Genomic DNA, 20,898 nt, shown 5'->3' on the forward strand with positions numbered 1-20,898 from the left:
TTTTTCAAATGTTCTGTATAATTTACATAAAATAACTATACCTAAATGTAATACTATTTGTTTCTATATCAAACACATTTGAAACAGATTATGAAGCAATCATTTGTTTCAAGTCCAAAATAAAATATGAAATTATAAAATAGATCTAAAACAGATCTAAAAAGGTCTTATGAAAGGTCATGAAAGGATATTGCTATTACAAAGAAAAAAAACTACATGAAAACACATTTAGACATTACAAATAATATCTGTTAGTGAATGTCATTAACACATTCATTTAAACAATTTGTCCTTACTGTATATGCACACAGTCCATTGTGGAGTCACTAAGAGAATAAAAAAACATAATGAGATATCTCATCCTTTTAATTAGTAAAATTATTAGTAATTAGTTTCATTAAACGATAATTAGCTAATGTAAATTCCAGACATAATGAATCCCAATGCCCATCTACGGTAATTAGCATATCATCATTCTGCATCATATTTAACACAGGAAAGTTGAAGAGAGTCCAGATTGTGAGATGCAACACAGAGGGAGGGATGGCTGGTAATTAAAAATAACTCACTTTAGCATCATAGGGTTAATTATGATCTCTCCCAATGCTTTATGGTAGCACCACATCAACAGCACAAGTCTAGGAGGACATCCACAAACCAACAAGGAACTTTCTGTCAGTTAATCAAAGATGAGGCTACCTAATTTGCATTTCTAATTGGAATTACTGTAATGAGGGTGTCAATCAGTATGCTTGCCAAATTAGCCAAGTAGTTTTCTGTAAGTAATAAAATAAATGTGAATTCATTTGCCATGTTGTTAGATCTTCGGCAACAGTACAAAGCATGAGAGAGGTGAGGTGAAGTAAAGATGTTAACCCAGTAAGGATAATAAATATCTACAGATCAACATGCCAACATATCCAGTACCAACAAGAATTACAATTACACCATAGAGGAGTCGTCACCAACCCTGGTCCTGGAGTGTACAGGCTTTTATTTCAATCATCAATGGCTTGATCATTAGTGGAACAAAAGCAAGTGTTTAAAGTGTTGGTGTTTGGCAGGAACAGAAGTCTACACACCCTGTAGCTCCCCAGGACCAGTGTTGGTGACCACTGTGGGTAAGAGCAATATTTCCCATATGGTGGGTCACACTCTATGGCCACCATCTACGGTCCTGACTAAAGATAGATTAGGGTGGAATGTGTTCAAATCTATTGTCTTCATTTATAACTCTGTTGCCCTAAATCAATGAAAGTGCATCGTGAGTGCTAGCTTTTTTTGGTATTTAGATAGGTCATCATAGCAAAGTTTAGCAGCCAATGTTTAGCAGCCAAAGTTTAGCAGCCAAAGTTTAGCAGCCAGTACTGCAGAGAGCAAACAAAGCATCATTAGTAACTTTATTATTATTTATTTCTCGTGTTACTATTTTATTATTATTATATATGTTGTTTTTTTTAACTCTGCACCGTTGGTAAGGGCTGGTAAGCAAGCATTTCACGTTAAGGTCTACAACAGTTGTATTCGCATGTGACAAAAATGTATTTTTATTATTGAGTTGCAGGCTGTACAGTGGGAAATGCCCGTCAGTGTTTTGTTCTGGGGGTCACAAGAACATTCAAAAGACTCTAGATGGGTCATTATGGTACAAAAATTGTTTGGAACTGCTGGTGTAGGGAAAAAGCAATGCTTCATTACTGAATTGTACATTTCATTGCAGGAAGTGCTTGCACAAGCATACAGGCTTTAATTTTTAAATCATTAATGAAATTGGGTACAATATACTCTTTGTTCAAGTACAGTGGCTTTATGCAATACATTTTAAGAGGGTGGAACTGATGGAAGGCTCTGGCATATATACGTTTATTTTAGTTCAATATTAGCTAATACCTATTCATGATACTGTAGGTACTGTACATCTTTATTTTTTGATGCAATGGACTATGGATCTCTCCTCTTGCCCACTTCTGGTTGGCAAATGTAGCCTATCTTTCTGTTACTACTGATTTGGTACATCCTTTGTTTGATTATAGAGCTGGGTTCATTTTAAGATGACTATGAATCCCTGTACAGTGCTAGATTTCTTAAAACCCAAGGGTCTCAAGAAAGAGGATCTCCTGTTCATAGTTACCTATGGGTCCACTACAGTAGGCCTATCAAGGTTATTAGTAATACCTGTACAGGAAATGAAGGTTATTCAAAAGAAAGGTATATAACGTCAGTAGAAGATAACAGCACTGTGTACAGTACATGATATCTAATATGACACAAAGCATATTTATAAACCCAACATTTTATCCACAATGCACCAACAATTACTTGGTTCCAGTTTTCCAAACTTCAACATGTTTGGCAACATGATCAGCTCCCCAAAGCGTATATGGCACACGACCTTGGATGAGGTACTAATTCAATTGTGTTTTTGAGGGCATCACCTCAGGCTATTCACTCACCAGAGGGGCCAAGAGATAACTCCAGGCACTTGTCTGACAGCAAGCAATTTTCTATCACCAGTAACTACTTTAATACTTCATTAACAATTAATTAAATCAAGTCTTTGAGGAATTATGTCTTAAAAGTAAGATCAAGAGTAGAGACCATGTTCAATTTGGTAGTTTGGAACAGTCTGGTATGACAGTAGAATATGATCTTTAAAATATGTTGCTTAGTGTAGTTTGGTTCAATACATGAACCGTAACAAACTCTGCTTCTTATGTTGCGATTGTAAAATGCCTCGTTATAAGAGTTTTGGCACTGTACCATGAATATCTAAATATGCATATTTGTGAGAAAGCAAAGAAATTCTCAGATTCATTTTGACATCAAAGTTCTGATTTTATTCCAAAAGTGTTGAATAATTGCTGGAACCTTTTAACAATACAATAAAACATGTTAAAATCAATCCATAATTTAAACATTCAGTCCACAAAAATAACATCCATTTATGTATGTATTATTAACGGTTGTTACAAAAAGCTACAAAATGACCGATTATCTATCCACAGAGTACAAAATCTTGTAAAATATCAAGAGTAGTGTGACTGTACATTGCAACTTGTTTTAGCTTTCCTTGCTTCCTCCAGTATAGGAACTCAGTAGATGGAGAAATGTACTTCTCTAAAACCTTCTCATCTTCACCTTCTTGTCTTCGCCATCATGTGAATTTATATGTGAGATTGTTAAGGAAAGTTGTGAGCTGGGCTTTAACAGAACAACAAAGTGGATATCACAATAAGAATCACTACAATCAATTGACACAATCTTAAAACCCATTATTTATTTAAAAGGATATGATTCATAATCCATGTTCTGTGTCAATACTCCAGTCAATATAAACTCAGCATTGTGAGTGTCTGTTTGGAAGAAACAGGGGAGACAAGAGGTAGGTTTAGGCTAGAGTCAAAACAGGATGTTGAAACAATCAGCCACATCCAAAGCACATGTACGTGTGTACATTTACGGGTTTCTCTTACCAATGTTCTTCAAGAAGTACTCTCTACATAGATGAAGATCATTCTCACAGGATATCAGGATGATCTCAGGAAGGTTCTGAAAATAACAGAAAACATTTCATGAGTTCAGTAATAGAAGATCACCTCTGTCACATTCTTCGAGTACACATTTATAACACAATGATGTGACTACATGGAGATGACCAGTACCTTGTTCTGCTTGTGCTCCATTATTTTGCGGAAGGATGGCTGCTTGGAGAGCACCTTGCCTCCTGCGCTCTCTACGATGGCTTTCATAGTGGTAAGTCTGGGACAGATCCCAGGGGTAATGTAGAAATACTTGCCCTAGGGAGGGAGAGAAAAACAGAAAGACATGTTGAAGAGCCAGTTGGGTATCTAATGTAGGGCTGCACGATATGGGCAAAACATTGAACTGTGTTTTTTTTAACCAAATATTGCGATAGCGATTTGACTTGTGATATACACTGAGTGTACAAAACATTAGGAATACCTTCCTAATATTGAGTTGCACCCCGTTTTGCCCTCAGAACAGCTTCAATTCGTTGGGGCATGGACTACAAGGTGTCGAATGCGTTCCACAGGGATGCTGGCCCATGTTGACTCCAATGCTTCCCACAATTGTGTAAAGTTGGCTGGATGTCCTTTGGGTGGTGGACCATTCTTGATACACACAGGAAACTGTTGAGCGTGAAAAACCCAGCAGCGTTGCAGTTCTTGACACACTCAAACCGGTGCGCATGGCACCTACTACCATACCCCATTCAAAGGCACTTAAATCTTTTGTCTTGCCAATTCACCCTCTGAATGGCACACATACACAATCCATGTCTCAATTGTATCAAGGCTTAAAAATCCTTCTTTAATATTAACACTGATTGTAGTGGATTTAACAGGTGACATCAATAAGGGATTATAGCTTTCGCCTGGATTCACCTGGTCAGTCTATGTCATGGAAAGAGCAGGTGTTCCCTAATGTTTTGTACACTCAGTGTAGCTCAAAACACTTGGGTGACTGTTGGAATCATAGAAATAGAATGATTTATATTAAGAAGCAAAGTACCATCATTCTTGTTTGGAATAATCTGTTGACTGCATTTGACCTAATAGAACAGCATGCAAACTTATAGTGAATCTAACAGCGGGGACGAGGAACTGCGCTGCTTGAGTGACAGGGGGTGGGGCTTGGTGTGTGGGAAGAAGCCGCAAAAGCAGAGGGAGAGCGACGACAAACAGAGTAAACTATACAAATGGACGTTACATGCGGCTGACTGGCGTTTCAAAATATTGCATGTGATATGGATCTCTTGCAATATGGATATAGCACATGTCAATATTGCGATTTCGATGTGAATTTGATTAATTGTGCCCTAATCTAATGCATCCAATCAGACAAATTGACTCGATAACAATCTGATGACTCAACAGAACAATTAAATAAATATTTCCAAGTATGCACACATTGGTGTCCACTGTCCAGGCAGATAGACATTGGGGATATATTCCATAAGTGCATGGTTTCCACTAACCTTGAAGAGTGGTGCAGTGTGGGCCCTCTTCAGTGACTCTTCCAGACTGAAGCCAAACAGCACCTCTGCTTCTGCATCTCTCAGCATGTAGTTATGCTCATCTGGATAAACAAACACGTACTATAAGAATACACACATACTGTAGTCTAAAGCAGGGATCATCAACTAGATTCTGCCAAGGGACGATTCTTTTCTTGAGCGGATGGTCAGGGGGCCGGAACGTAATTACAAGTCATTTGTAGACTGCAAATTGACAGCAAGAAGCCCAAACAGATCATATTTGACTAAAACATAATATTTTATACCTTGCTTAGATTTGTATACGATCACATATACTGTATCTATCTATTATGCGTGGGAATACTTTAGAACATATTTCCAAAATTGGTTGTTTTTACAGTCTTATGTCCAACAATAATTTTTCAAAAAACGTTTTATTTGTTTTGCTCTGAAAGCTTGATGGGCTAAATAAAATCACTTGCGGGCCAAATTCGGTCAGCGGGCCACCAGCTGGGGAACCCTGCTCTAAATAATGTACAAATACTCTAAAACCAAACACACTCCCTTTAAGAACACACATACACTCTACAAAACTACACACTAAAAGTAAGCAATCACAACAGTATCTCGCAACATGAAACTCCCTCACACAGATCTATTATCTAATAACTGAATGCCAATTTAACGTACCAACAAACTTCTGGCTCTTCCAGCTCTCTTCTAACCACTCAGGGGTGACGATGTGCTTGACGATTGACATGGCTGTGAGAAACTTCACCGTCCTCGTCACCTTGTTGGCCACCAGATGGGTGCACTTCTGAGCACTCTCTGCAATCTCCCCTCCAAGGTTGTGCAGCCTCTGGAAAGACAGAAGGGGACATCGGATGCATTGTTAGAGGCTGGTCTGTGAGTGCTGAGAATCAGATGTGATCCTGTAATACGTTTTGCTAAATATCGGTGATTGATAACAATAATTCAAGACAATGACTGTTTCCTGCAGACTGTGTAGCTGTGCAGAGGCATAAAAAGGCAATTACCTTCATGAATTGCTGGACCTGTGTTGGCTCAAAGCCAGTAAAGAAAATGTACGGTGTAGACTCTGGTGGAAGCTTCTTGGTTGGGGATTGAATCTCCTCAAGTCTACAATTGAGAGAACATTTGGGTCAATATTTGGGTCATTGGGAGAGAAACTTTAGGTAATTGAGTTGTATCCAAAGATTTTTTTTAGAAACAAAGATTTTTCCAAACACACATTTTGCAGATTGACTCATTCAACATACTGTGCTACACAACACTGTGAAAAGTAGAGTGATGGAGACGCACCTTGGCTTCTTATTTGGAGGCTGAGAGTTGGACTCAGACTGTTTCTGCTTCTGTTGCAGTTGCAATGCCGCCAACGCATCAGGTGAAACCTTCACAGGAGCCCGCCAAGCACCTAAAATCAAAAGGAGAAATCCACACCTGTGTTTAAGAATTTTGTCCATCCCCCCAAAAAAGTGTTTTATCATCACCCATATGCAGTGCATTCGGAAAGTATTCAGACCCCTTGACTTTATGCACATTTTGTTACGTTACAGCCTTATTCTAAAATGTATTGAAAAAAATATATATACACACACAAAACCCCATAATGACAAAGCAAAAACAGGTTTTTAGAAATTGTTGCAAATTTATTAAAAAGAAACAACTGAAATATACATTTACATAAGTATTCTGACCCTTTACTCAGTACTTTGTTGAAGCACCTTTGGCAGCAATTACAGCCTCAAGTTTTCTTGGGTATGACCCTACAAGCTTGGCACACCTGTATTTGGGGAGTTTATCCCATTCTTCTCTGCAGATCCTCTCAAGCTCTGTCAGTTTGGATGGGGAGCGTCGCTGCACAGCTATTTTCAGGTCTCTCCAGAGATGTTCAATCAGGTTCAAGTCCGGGCTCTGGTTGGGCCACTCAAGGACATTCAGAGACTTGTCCCGAAGCCACTCTTGCGTTGTCTTGGCTGTGTGCTTAGGGTCATTGTCCTGTTGAAAGGTGAACCTTCGCCTGAGCGCTCTGGAGCAGGTTTTCATCAAGATCTCTCTGTACTTTTCTCCATTCATCTTTCCCTTGATCCTGACTAGTCTCCCAGTCCCTGCAGTTGAACAACATCCCCACAGCATAATGCTGCCACCCCCATGCTTCACTGTAGGGATGGTGCCAGGTTTCCTCCAGACGTGACGCTTGGCATTCAGGCCAAAGAGTTCAATCTTGGTTTCATCAGACCAGAGAATCTTGTTTCTCATGGTCTGAGAGTCCTTTAGTTGCCTTTTGGCAAACTCCAAGCGGGCTGTCATGTGCTTTTTACTGTGGAGTGGCTTCCGTCTGGCCACTCTACCATAAAGGCCTGAATGGTGGAGTGCTGCAGAGATGGTTGTCCTTCTGGAAGGTTCTCCCATCTCCACAGAGGAACTCTGACGCTCTGTCAGAGTGACCATTGGGTTCTTGGTCACCTCCCTGACCAAGGCCCTTCTCCCCCGATTGCTCAGTTTGGCTGGGCGGCCAGCTCTAGGAGTCTTGATGGTCCTAAACTTCTTCCATTTAAGAATGATGGAGGCCACTGTGTTCTTGGGGACCTTCAATGCTGCAGAAATGTTTTGGTACCCTTCCCTAGATCTGTGCCTCGACACAATCCTGTCTCGGAGCTCTACGGACAATTCCTTTGACCTCATGGCTTGGTATTTGCTCTGAAATGCACTGTCAACTGTGGGACCTTATATAGACAGGTGTGTGCCTTTCCAAATCATGTCCAATCAATTGAATTTACCACAGGTGGACTCCAATCAAGTTGTAGAAACATCTCAAGGATGATCAATGGAAACAGGATGCACCTGAGCTCAATTTCGAAGTCTCATTGCGAAAGGTATTTCTTTTTTAAAATAAATTTGCAAAAATGCCTAAAAACCTGGTTCGCTTTGTCATTATGGGGTATTGTGTGTAGATTGATGAGGATTTGTTTTTATTTAATCCATTTTAGAGTAAGGCTGTAACGTAACAAAATGTGGAATAAGGGAATACTTTCCGAATGCACTGTAAAGTCCCCTTGCCCCCACTGTAATACTTCTGAACCCTGTACCCAGTAGGTTCTGAACCAGATGCTGGTTGGGGATGAGTGGTTCCTGCAGGTTGAAGTTGGAGTATCTGCTGTGCTGGATCTGCCGGAGAGCCTCAAAGTTCCCCAGGAGGATGTCACAGAGCCACTGGGCGTTGACGCAGGGGATCCTCCACTCCTTGGCCTTCTCATACTTCAGACCACTGGGTCTGAGGAGACAGGGAGGAAGAAAGGGTTAATACAGGGGATTCCAACAGTAGAGTAAAACAGACATGATGCAGGCATAACACACACACACACACATAAAACCTGCAACCCATTCACTCAAATTCTGAACACGATTACGCCAATGACTTGATTGTGTCTACACCATTTACATGCCATTCTAAATAGGTGAGAGCATATCAATATCTTCTCTTACTCTTTACAGATGAGCACGGTGTTGCTACGACAGAGGTAGCCTGTGTATCTGGCTCCTGTCAGGTAGGCCATCAGCTTTAGGTCATCGCGGTCTGAGTCCACAAAGCCAGTCACAGAGATGATCTGAGGAGGAAAGAATGTTAGGAATGTCAATGGACATACTATAGAAGCTATGAACTCTATTTCTGAGCTATTCATTACATAGGCCTAGTTCTCCTTGGAAGTCTAATCATTACCTCATGATACACCAATGCAAAATGTATGATTGTACCCAGGGGTGTAGTGCTGCCGGAGCCACTCTCCCCCACTTCTCAGAATGCAACGGTGCTCATTTAATAAAGTTTAAGCTGAATCACAAGATCATTTAATGATTCATCAGTATTCAACATAACAAACCAAATATAATAGCTAGTATAATGTTACTGTTAGACCAAAAAACACGTAATTTCGTATAAGATTTTAGGATGATTGTGCTGAATGGTAGCATTTTTTTTATCATGCAGCCAAGACTCAACAGAACGCGCCACTAGGCAGAATATGTGCTTCGCCAAACAAAACACAGGTAGGGTGTAGCTTGTTAACACCATCTGCTCTAAAATTCACTCAAACAGTAGGTTTGTGGTCAAAAGTATTGGTCTTCACAAAGCTCGCTGCTTCAGTATTATGAGATATTTTTGTCAGATGTTACTATGGTATACTGAAGTATAATTACAAGCATTCCATAAGTGTCAAAGGCTTTTATTGACAATTAAATTAAGTTTATGCAAAGAGTCAATATTTGCAGTGTTGACCCTTCTTTTTCAAGACCTCTGAAATCCACCCTGGCATGCTGTCAATTAACTTCTGGGCCACATCCTGACTGATGGCAGCCCATTCTTGCATAATCAATGCTTGGAGTTTGTCAGAATTTGTGGGTTTTTGTTTGTCCACCCGCCTCGAGGATCGACCACAAGTTCTCAATGGGATTAAGGTCTGGGGAGTTTCCTGGCCATGGACCCAACATTTCAATGTTTTGTTCCCCGAGCCACTTAGTTATCACTTTTGCCTTATGGCAAGGTGCTCCATCATGCTGGAAAAGGCATTGGTCGTCACCAAACTGTTCTTGGATGGTTGGTAGATGTACCATTGTTCAAAATGTAAAACATATGAAAGCAGTTCCCAACCCATGTTAGATGTTTTGAATGTGGCGAGATAAAGAGGAAGTGATGCATACGTGTTGTGAGCAGGGCTTGGCTCCAGGTGGGAAGGCGAAGGGGAGGTGTAGTGTTCTGTGGGGAGGAACCATCTTCTTTTTTTTCAGGATTGTGTTCAGCCAGTGGGCAGTGACACAGCGCCTCCCCTCCCGTAGAGCCTGAGGTACAGCAACAAGAGAGATTACCTTTAAAACGCAATATAACTGACACACACACACACACACACTAGTCCTACACGGGTCAGTTTTTTGGAGCCGCACCTGCCCCACCCGATATACCCAACATCAGGACAGATTTTTCTCGCAACCCGACACACCCACATAGAATTGTTCTGAGAGCCGATCTGTGACCCGCCAAATAACATCATTTTTTAAAAATTGTTAATTAATTGAATAGAAGGCTATTATTCCCCTTCCCTAGCCTGTATGAATTAATGTGTCTGCATGTCTATTCAACATTTGGATGAAAGGAAACCATGCCATATATTTGTATTTTCACAATGAGATGCGGCACATTGACGACTCAAATCGCTTTGAAAAAAAGGGCCTTCTAATTAGCCTTCTTACCTAATGAAAACCTATAGCTGACATAACAAAACAACACCTTTACATTCAACATTGTTTAGATAATAAAATAGTTTAATTGAAACTTAAATAAACAATTCCCAGAATCGAATATAGGATGCAAAAATAAATGTATTTAGTAGGCTATACTCACAACTTTTACCAGGCACACCGGTTTAAAGTTGATATGGCCTGTGTATGGTCTAAATGAGTGGTTCCCAAACTGTGGGGTGCGCAGGGGTCAGCGGGTTCCAAAAAGGAACTCAGTCCAGCTTTAAAACGTAAAAGTTGTAATAGTAGAATGCACAAGGAGCAATTTAGAAATTGGGAATTGCATCATCAGTTCCTCTTGTCATGTCAGTCATTGCAAACCTTAGAGAGCTATTTATAACTTGTCAGAAATGTCCAGGTCAACTAGCCCATGTCAGCTAACGTTTTCTTATTTAGGTTTTGTAGCCCAGATATTGTTGTAATTTTGTTGTCACTCAAATATCACATGAACACACATTCGACATGGCAAAATGTATAGAATGGTAAGACAATTTGCTTTAAAACTGCTAAGTTATCTTTGCACCCCATGACAAAATGTGTAGAATTGCAGGAAATAAGCTTTAAACCTGCAAAATTCTCTCCACCAACAAGAGGGGTGTGAACAGTTTGTATCATGAACAGTGCTTGTGCCCATTGCAGAACGTTCCCCAATGCTGGAAGAGGGGCCACTGAGTGAAAAAGTTTGGGAACCCCTGGTCTAAATGAACAAAAGCCTGAATAAACGGGATAATAAACGGAATTAGCTGTGTATCCATCTACCGGGTTGTTGTCCTTGTCCACAATGACTCCAAAATCCTTCCCAAACCAAACCAAGGATTTCACCCACGCAGCACCTATTTCCACAATTATGAAATTCATTACCTTCTTTTTATTTCTCTAGTTACGTTAGCCATTTTCGTGTGATCTAGGCTATCCATGGAAACTAGGCCTAAACTTGGCAATGTATTCTCACGTGGGGGATGAAACATATGTTTCAGCACCACACAAATAATGGACAGTTCCCTGATCCACTGCATGCGTGGCTGATAGCCTAGATGTTTGCCTCACCACTCACAGAATGGAACTCACAACACAACAAGCTCCTGGGTTTGTAAAAAAAATATTATCTTGATTGAAAACGTTTCTGACCCGCAGTATAATTGTTCTGAACCACGAGCCGACCCGCGGGTTGAAAGAATGCTTTCATTACACCCGCCAGCTGATTTTTTTTGCGGGTCAACCGCGGGTATCCGACCCGATGCAGGACTTGTCCTTCAAACAAGCCTTTAGCCGAGATGAAAAACTCTTTAGTGATGCTTACCTGGACATACATGCTGCTGACTTGAGTTTCACAGAGCAGGTGAGTGCAGCGGTTGTTGAGAGAGGAGTCCACAATTCCACCATAGGCCTGGATAATCTGTGATTCACAAAATACAACTCAGCAATGCAAGGGGAAAAACAGTAGTTGAACAAATGCTGTTTGCTAAGACACAAGATAAGTCCAAGAAAAGAATGAACTTTTTTTTTTTTCTTACTCTCTTCCATGTGGCAAGGAGCTGCTTGTCTGCCATCTGCTCTGGGTAGTCAGCAACAGCAAACACACAGCCCACCAAGAAGCCATCTTCTGGAACTACAGCAGCAAATAGAACGATGTTTGGTTAGTCAAACAAATCATCACTATAACCATTAAAAACAGCATGATGATCATTGGATGTATATCATCTGATCACGATTGTTTCATGTATTTTGATGACATTTTGTACTGTATTTTTTTGTATTGAACTGTAACTGAAATTGAAACTTAAGAGAACTTACTCTCTTGTCCTGGCTCATGGCCAAACAGCTGGTGCACTTGAGGCGGCTGGAGCTGAGGCTGTAGTGATCCTTGCGGCTGCTGCTGGAGTGGCTGCTGGCTAGGATGCTGCTGCAGCGACTGCTGCTGGCTCTTCAGATGTTGCTGCTGCTGCTGTTGTTGGAGCTGCTGCATGTGCTGCTGCTGCATCTGTTGCTGCAGGAAATGCTGCTGCTGCTGCTGTTGGAGGTGTTGTTGATGGAGTTGCTGTTGCTGCTGGTTCTGCTGCTGTTGCTGCTGCTGCTGTTGCTGTTGGAGCTGTAACTGGAGCCTGTGCTGCTGGAACTGCTGCAGCTGCTGTTGTAAAGCATGCTGCTGCTGCTGCTGGAGCTGCTGCTGCATCGGTGGCCGGAGGAGCTGCTGCGGTCGCAGTTGTTGCTGCGAGAATGCATGTGGTGGTTGTTGTTGCTGTTGTTGCTGGGTGAAGATCTGTTGTTGGTGAATCTGCTGTTGCTGTGGCTGCTGCTGCTGGATGAACTGATGGGCTTGTTGTTGTGGCAACTGAGGAGGGAAACCTGGCTGAGGAACCTGCGGCTGCTGCTGCTGCTGCTGCTGCTGTTGTTGTTGCTGGTGGTGCAACTGCATGAGCTGCTGTGGTGGGAGATGCTGCAGCATGGGGTGCTGCTGCTGTGGCAGCTGCTGAGGTGGGTGTTGTTGTTGTGGCTGTTGTTGTGGCTGTTGTTGTTGTTGTGGCTGTTGTTGTTGTTGTGGCTGTTGGGGGACCTGATGGGACTGCTGCTGCAGTAACTGCTGCTGTGCTTCGGCTGTGAGCTGCTGCTGACCTTGGGGCTTGGCTTGGTTGAACAGGAGCGGGTTGGGTTGGGCGTTGGGCTGGCCCTGGTTCGTTTGCTGCTGCTGCTGCTCCAGTGTCTTCGTTGAGGCAGAGAGACTCTGTAGGATCTGTGGTAACAAACCAAACAAATGTTGACATTTTATCAATGCTGTTAGAAATGGACCAGGAAATTTGGACAACCAAGAAGGATTTTACACAGGGTTCTACACTAACTTTTTCCACTGGTGAAACTGGTGCTACCAACTTTTTCAGTTGATGGCATCGCACCAATTCTTTGCCGCTACGTGCCGATAATGACCTGAGACCCGTGACCCATATGTACCTGCATTCCATACAGAACCAGGCTAATAATGACTAGCCATATTTTAAATTAGCATGCCCTTGTGTTTTTAGATTGATTTGGATAGATTTACTCAGGGTTTAAAAACCTACTGGTCCGAACAGAATTTCTACTGGGTAGTTTGACTCTCCTCTCTGTAACTAGAACAAGAGTAGTTGCTTTGAAAACTGTATTCTTCCCGCAATTGCATTTTGAGCAACGGTCATATGCTTCTGTGCTTATTAGAATGCATCCCTCTCTCCTCCATGCGCAAAGTAGGAACAGGGAGTGAGAGTGGCTCGCTCACACAGCAGCCGACAGCCAAACAGGGACAGGCAGATACTTTCATATGGTTTATTTTTGGTTAACTGCACATTACGGTTTGAATAAATCATGCACATTTATTTTTTTTTAAAGCAAGTTGTTAACCAAAAAATAACGTGACCAGCTACATAAAAAAATTGCAAGAGCCATTTCTAACCCTGATTTCACACCACTACTGCAAAAGAAACCAAGCAAGAAAGAAAGCTTGAGAGAACGCCAAAGAACGGTGTTCTTACGTGTGCAACGTTGGAGGGCCTTGTGGTCTGCTGGATGTCAGAGTTGTTGGTGATGTTCCTTAGTGTCCTGGCCGCTGGGCTCCAGCTTGCCATGCCCTCCGTCCTCTCTGCCCCTGGCTGGGCACCACTGGGTACTAGGGCAGCCCGGGCTTCTGATGGCCCTGCACTGCCCGGCACAGGGGGCACACTGGCACAGAGGTTGATCAGGCCAGAGTCCTTCCCTGGCTGCAGTCTGCGTTTGGGACCTGGGGGCGGACCAGTCATCTCTGCTGGGGTCCAGTTCAGGTTCCGCTCCTCCTTCTCCGTGGAAGAGTCATCTGAGTCATCAAACATGAGCTCGTCTCGTCGCTCGGCTTTGGGCGAGGTCCCTCCTCGGCCGCTAGCAGGGGAGTCGTCTCTTGATGAGGGGCTGGATCTCCGGGACCTAGGGCCTGGGCGCCTGCGGCCTGGAGGGCTGTAACTGCCCTCGGAGCACGACTCGTACTCGCTCTCCTCATCCTCTTCCACCTCCTGGTAGGTCAGCCGAGGGTGGTACAGAGCCTCGTCCTTCCTGCTCTTGTCTAACGCTGAGTGTGTGATCCACTCCGGCGTGACAATTTTGATGCTGCTGTGCTTCAGGGCAACCTCATACTTTTCCTGGAACATACAATTCACGGCGTGAATCTACAGACATACGTTTCAGGTGTATGATTTTTTTCTGTGTACTGCAAAAATGTGTGTTTTTGTATCATCTGACTAACATAGTACAGCAATCAAGATGTCGAGATTAATTGGTTCATTAGAATACAACCTGAAGTAACACAAAGACGTGTTGTGTTCAGGCATTTCTCAGTAGCCAAGCAAAGACTAAACACTAGACAACAAATGGGGAGGCTCTACCTCCTGGTGCCTGAGCATAAATACGGCAGTAAAACAAGACATCCCCTTCCTGCAACAACCATCAGACAGACCAGTGCCAAAGCAAGGCTTATAAAATGTCCAACACAAGCAAGGTCTCAGCAGGCGCCTCAATAGATCCTAAAAATAGCAACATTTACATTTACGTCATTTAGTCAGACGCTCTTATTCAGATTGACTTACAGTTAGTGAGTGCATATATTATTTTAATATATTATTTTTTTCATACTGCCCCCCATGGGAATCGAACCCACAACCCTGGCGTCGCAAACGCCATGCTCTACCAAATGAGCTACATCCCTGCCGGCCATTCCCTCCCCTACCCTGAACGACGCTGGGCCAATTGTGCGCCGCCCCATGGGTCTCCTGGTCGCGGCCGGCTACGACAGAGCCTGGATTCGAACCAGGATCTCTAGTGGCACAGCTAGCACTGCGATGCAGTGCCTTAGACCACTGCGCCACTCGGGAGTTACATGCAGACATTCTTTTTAAAAAAGACTGTTCCAATTCACCAATTTGTCCATCTTCTCCAAAAAGGGTGAACACTTTAAATCATGTTTTTTCCCCCATATTTTCCTTTGAATCGGGAGAGTACTGGAATTATTTTACATTAGAAAAACACAAACACCACACAAGAATGACAAAACTTCATTTGGCAAGAACAGTATTGAAAAGTAATTACCCCTTTTGGCTCTGGAACAATCAGGTGAGTACATTTCTTGTTTAGGTTGAGTTGACAGTCACCGCCATAAAAAGTGATCAAGGCCCAAAGAGTGTTCAGATCTTCTGGTAGCTAAACAAAGAAATGCATGAGAAAGATCTTAACATTATATAAAATACTTATCCTAATAAATCCATAAAACAACATATATGTAAAAGCACATACTTTAGGCAGACATGCCGTGACACCAAAGAATATTTGTCCTGACTCTGGGGAGAAACCTGTAACTCTGAATTATCTTTTGTTAAGAAAGTCATTCAACTCAAATGCTAGGCTATTTGTTCTAAAACATAAATCAATTGCTCATGAAATTCATTTATATGAAAAGATACGGTAGCAGGTCTCCACATCTGACGGACAAAGTCACCCAAGATGGCTGAAAAACAAGGAAAACAGAGTTTAATGGTTGAACTTTTCTTCTTCCCTTCACACCACCAAGGCTACAGGTTTTTTAGTGAATTGACTACATAAAGGGATATACAGGTAACTGCCAAAAAACCTGTGTTGAGTCCCTCCAATAGAGTTCCAGACACTTGTAGAATCTATGCCAAGGCACATTGAAGCTGTTCTGGCGGGTTGTGGTGGTCCAACGCCCTATTAAAACACTTTATGTTGGTGTTTCCTTTATTTTGGCAGTTATCTATGCATAATCCACACCCTTACCTTGACAACTGGAAGGTCAAAGACCTCTCGTGACTCCCCAACCTCTGGGTTATCTCCATCCTCTGCTATGATGTGTGTAGCCAAGGCATTGTATGAGACCTCCTTGCCTTTCCCCGCTTTCAGCAGCTGGATAACCTAAAGTTTACATGATATCACATCAATGAAATAAAACAGACACCTGGGGGTCGATTGCACCTGTTATATGCGCATGATAAATTCGTGTGTAAAATTCAAACCAAAGTGTGATAAGGAAAGGCAGTAGGCATCAAATACGTTATTCATCAATCATGAAGTGGCCTGTATATTTAAGAAATTGACGTTATCAATGAGAAGTAGAAGATACTGTTGATTGCGGCTTTATTATTAGCTAGCTAGTAAATGACAAAAATATGCACGGTATAGGCCAAATCAATATCAGTGGGATGAATTATTTAAGGCATAGTTTGAAGGAACTATTTGAAATGTTAGTGTTGTACTTAACTGGGAATATACACCGTATGTACACGATAAATCAGTTTATAAACACAGGCGCGCAAATGAAAGGCATTATTTGGCAGGAAGTTGCAACTTGCATCTCTACAATGGCGGATTTTTCCTCGCATATGCGCAATGACAGGCGCAGAATTCAGCAAGCCGACGATGGGCTCTCACCTCAAGATTATCAATCCATCTTGTTCTAGCTATGGTAATCCATACATATACAACTACAATGCAAAACATGTAAAATGTATATTTATTGTATTACTAGCTGCATTGCAAATTGGATAACCAAGTCCTTAGAATGCCAGGGTAATGGTTGGCTAGCCTGCACTAAACTGGCTAGCTAGCTAAGCATCCAACTGGCTACGGTCGCTAACCTCATCAATGACAACTTCATATCTATTTGTAAAACGCAATGCATGTATTCATTTATAAAGCAAATCTGCAAACAATACGGGTTACAAAAGTTAAATGTAAACCGTAGACTGGTCGTTAGCGTTTCGCTATGCTAACCGGCTAGTGCGACAAACGTCATTGCTTGGCTAACATCTAGCTAGCTAGCTATATGGCAACAGTGATAGCTTCACCTTTTGGTCAATGTCCCCGACCACGTAAAATTTAACATCTTTGAAGAGCTCTTCTGGGACCTTCGGTTCTTCATCCGACATTATTATCCATAAAATGCTAATCGAGATATGTAAAACAAAATCACAAAAAACATGAAAAAGTTATTCCACTCAAGACAACACACTAGTCTCTAGCGCCAAATCTCACTGAGCGCGCCTGGAGGACTAGAGCGTGACAATAAGGGGGGTGGAACGGAATAACATTGTTTCATTTGTGTATTGTTTCTCAGATATAGTGATGTATTGTGTTATCCATATTAATTATATTCATTACTAACTGCATCGCCTTACATTCAACAGACCTCTACAAACATTTGTCAAATTGAAATGCTACCCCACAACAATATGAAACATGGAACGTCTATGGGAGGAGTTAAGTAATGACGCAAAGGTGAAAAGCCATGCTGAAGTGCCAAAATACTGATCAGTGCAGAGGGTAGGTACAAAAGGGGTATTTTCTTAACTACCTTTATTGGAAGTTAACCAGGGATCTCTTTACCAGCTACTGAAAATAGGTCTCATGCAGACAGATATAATAAGGCAGGTAACTGGAGAAGCTTGAGGTAATTAATGAACTCTGTTAAAAGCTGGAGATGCCCCTGGGGTCAGAGCCAGTGGCCCCCAAAGCAAAACTGTCCTCATGTCAGGCAGCTCCTACACTCCTAGAAAAAATGGTTCCAACACTTTTCTTCGGCTGTCTCCAAAAGAGAACCCTTTTTGAGTTCCATGTAAAGGGTTCCACATGGAACCCAAAAGGGTTATTCAAAGGGTTATCCTATGGGGACAGCCAATTAACCCTTTAAGGTTAGAGATGGCACCCTTTGTCTAAGAGTGTAGACAGGGCTTGATGCAGATGTTAGCCTTGTGGTGATGGCCTTTTATTTAGCCTAGCAGTGGTAGAGCAGGAAAAGTGCCATATTATCAGACTGTAGCAGACACAATGTATGGTTTAATGAGGCAAGTCCTGCAAACAAAGATATCATACTGAAAAACGTATAGAAAATGTATTATATTCATGTTTGTGGGTGATGACATGTATGTTAGATTAAGGATTGTGACTGCTATTAGGCTAACATCTACTATAGGACTGATATCGCCAAACCCACTGGCTCCAGGTCATCTATAAATCACTGCTAGGCAAATCCCCGTCTTATCTTAGCTCACTGGTCACCATAGCAACACCCACCCGTAGTCTGCAATCCAGAAGGTATTTCTCACTGGTCATCCCCAAAGCCAACACCTCCTTTGGCCGCCATTCCTTCCAGTTCTCTGCTGCCAATGACTGGAACGAACTGCAAAAATCTCTGAAGCTGGAGACTCTTATCTCCCTCACTAACTTTAAGCATCAGTTGTCAGAGCAGCTTACCGATCACTGCACCTGTACACAGCCATTCTGAAATTAGCCCACCCAACTACCTCATCCCCATATTGTTATTTATTTTGCTAATTTGCACCCCAGTATCTCTATTTGCACATCATCTTTTGCACATCTATCATTCCATTGTTAATTACGAAATTGTAACTATTTTTGCACTATGGCCTATTTATTCATTGCCTTACCTCCATAACTTACTACATTCGCACACACTGTATATATATTTTCAGTTGTATTTTTGACTTTATGTTTTGTTTACCCCATATGTAACTCTGTGTTGTTGTTTTTATCGCACTGCTTTGCTTTATCTTGGCCAGGTCGCAGTTGTAAATTAGAACTTGTTCTCAACTGGCTTACCTGGTTAAATAAAGGTGAAAAAAATAAAATAAAATAAAAAGATTTACAGTACCAGTCAAGAGTTTGGACACCCCTACTCATTCAAGGGTTTTTCTTTATTTTTACTATTTTCTACATTGTAGAATAATAGTGAAGACATCAAAACTATGAAATAACACATATGGAATCATGTAGTAACCAAAAAAAAATTAACAAATCAAAACATATTTTATATTTGAGATTCTTCAAAGTAGCCACTTGGCATTCTCTCAACCAGCTTCATGAGGAATGCTTTTCCAACAGTCTTGAAGGAGTTCCCACCTATGCTGAGCACTTGTTGGCTGCGTTTCCTTCACTCTGCGGTCCAACTCATCGAAAACCATCTCAATTGGGTTGAGGTCAGGGGATTGTGGAGGCCAGGTCATCTGATGCAGCACTCCATCACTCTCCTTCTTGGTCAAATAGCCCTTACACAGCCTGGAGGTGTGTTGGGTCATTGTCCTTTTGAAAAACAAATAATAGTCCCACTAAGCGCAAACCAGATGGGATTGTGTATCGCTGCAGAATACTGTGGTAGCCATGCTGGTTACGTGTGCCTTGAATTCTAAATAAATCACAGACAGTGTCACCAGCAAAGCACACCATCACACCTCCTCCTCCATGCTTCACGGTGGGAACCAAACATGCAGAGATCATCCGTTCACCTACTCTGCGTCTCACAAAGGCGGCGGTTGGAACCAAAAATCTCAAATTTGGACTCATCAGACCAAAGGACAGATTTCCACCGGTCTAATGTCCATTGCTCGTGTTTCTTGGACCAAGCAAGTCTCTTCTTATTGGTGTCCTTTAGTAGTGGTTTCTTTGCAGCAATTCGACCATGAAGGCCTGATTCACACAGTCTCCTCTGAACAGTTGATGTTGAGATGTGTCTGTTACTTGAACTCTGAAGCATTTATTAAGCAAGAGTGTGCAAAGCTGTCATCAAGGTAAAGGGTGGCTACAGTGAGGGAAAAAAGTATTTGATCCCCTGCTGATTTTGTACGTTTGCCCACTGACAAAGAAATGATCAGTCTATAATTTTAATGGTAGGTTTATTTGAACAGTGAGAGACAGAATAACAACAAAAACATCCAGAAAAACGCATGTCAAAAATGTTATACATTTATTTGCATTTTAATGAGGGAAATAAGTATTTGACCCCCTCTCAATCACAAAGATTTCTGGCTCCCAGGTGTCTTTTATACAGGTAATGATCTGAGATTAGGAGCACACTCTTAAAGGGAGTGCTCCTAATCTCAGCTTGTTACCTGTATAAAAGACACCTGTCCACAGAAGCTATCAATCAATCAGATTCCAAACTCTCCACCATGGCCAAGACCAAAGAGCTCTCCAAGGATGTCAGGGACAAGATTGTAGACCTACACAAGGCTGGAATGGGCTACAAGACCATCGCCAAGCAGCTTGGTGAGAAGGTGACAACAGTTGGTGCGATTATTCGCAAATGGAAGAAACACAAAAGAACTGTCAATCTCCCTCGGCCTGGGGCTCCATGCAAGATCTCACCTAGTGGAGTTGCAATGATCATGAGAACGGTGAGGAATCAGCCCAGAACTACACGGGAGGATCTTGTCAATGATCTCAAGGCAGCTGGGACCATAGTCACCAAGAAAACATTTGGTAACACACTACACCGTGAAGGACTGAAATCCTGCAGCGCCCGCACCGTCCCCCTGCTCAAGAAAGCACATATACATGCACGACTGAAGTTGTGGTCAATGAACATCTGAATGATTCAGAGGAGAACTGGGTGAAAGTGTTGTGGTCAGATGAGACCAAAATGGACCTCTTTGGCATCAACTCAACTTGCCGTGTTTGGAGGTGGAGGAATGCTGCCTATGACCCCAAGATCATCATCCCCACCGTCAAACATGGATGTGGAAACATTATGCTTTCGGGGTGTTTTTCTGCTAAGGGGACAGGACAAC

The 20,898-nt window shown here is 42.1% G+C and overlaps 1 protein-coding gene across 1 annotated transcript; it reads right to left on the reverse strand.

The window, feature by feature from the left end:
* Positions 1-2,810: 2,810 nt before the first annotated feature.
* Positions 2,811-17,517, reverse strand: paxip1 (PAX interacting (with transcription-activation domain) protein 1). Its single transcript, XM_041842132.2, has 20 exons — positions 17,164-17,517; positions 16,097-16,231; positions 15,766-15,809; positions 15,599-15,662; positions 15,395-15,505; positions 13,816-14,451; positions 12,107-13,043; positions 11,827-11,921; positions 11,613-11,708; positions 9,719-9,856; positions 8,507-8,628; positions 8,110-8,294; positions 6,323-6,434; positions 6,037-6,139; positions 5,690-5,858; positions 5,000-5,100; positions 3,663-3,797; positions 3,474-3,549; positions 3,293-3,353; positions 2,811-3,170 (listed from the first exon to the last, which is right to left on the reverse strand). Exons 1-20 carry the CDS (start codon positions 17,242-17,244, stop codon positions 3,155-3,157), a joined length of 3,417 nt encoding a protein of 1,138 aa, XP_041698066.1. The 5' UTR covers positions 17,245-17,517; the 3' UTR covers positions 2,811-3,154.
* Positions 17,518-20,898: the final 3,381 nt, after the last annotated feature.

This window comes from Coregonus clupeaformis, chromosome 21 (genome assembly GCF_020615455.1).
Source record: "Coregonus clupeaformis isolate EN_2021a chromosome 21, ASM2061545v1, whole genome shotgun sequence".
Lineage (NCBI taxonomy): Eukaryota > Metazoa > Chordata > Actinopteri > Salmoniformes > Salmonidae > Coregonus > Coregonus clupeaformis.

Excerpts from the sequence above, each read along its gene's own strand:
- paxip1 (XM_041842132.2), bottom strand. The coding sequence starts at position 17,244 with ATGTCGGATGAAGAACCGAAGGTCCCAGAAGAGCTCTTCAAAGATGTT. Across the intron at positions 9,857-11,612 it reads TCAGCAGCATGTATGTCCAG|GCTCTACGGGAGGGGAGGCG; the intron begins GTAAGCATCACT and ends GCTGTACCTCAG. Across the intron at positions 3,354-3,473 it reads GTACTTCTTGAAGAACATTG|ACACTCACAATGCTGAGTTT; the intron begins GTAAGAGAAACC and ends TCTTCCAAACAG.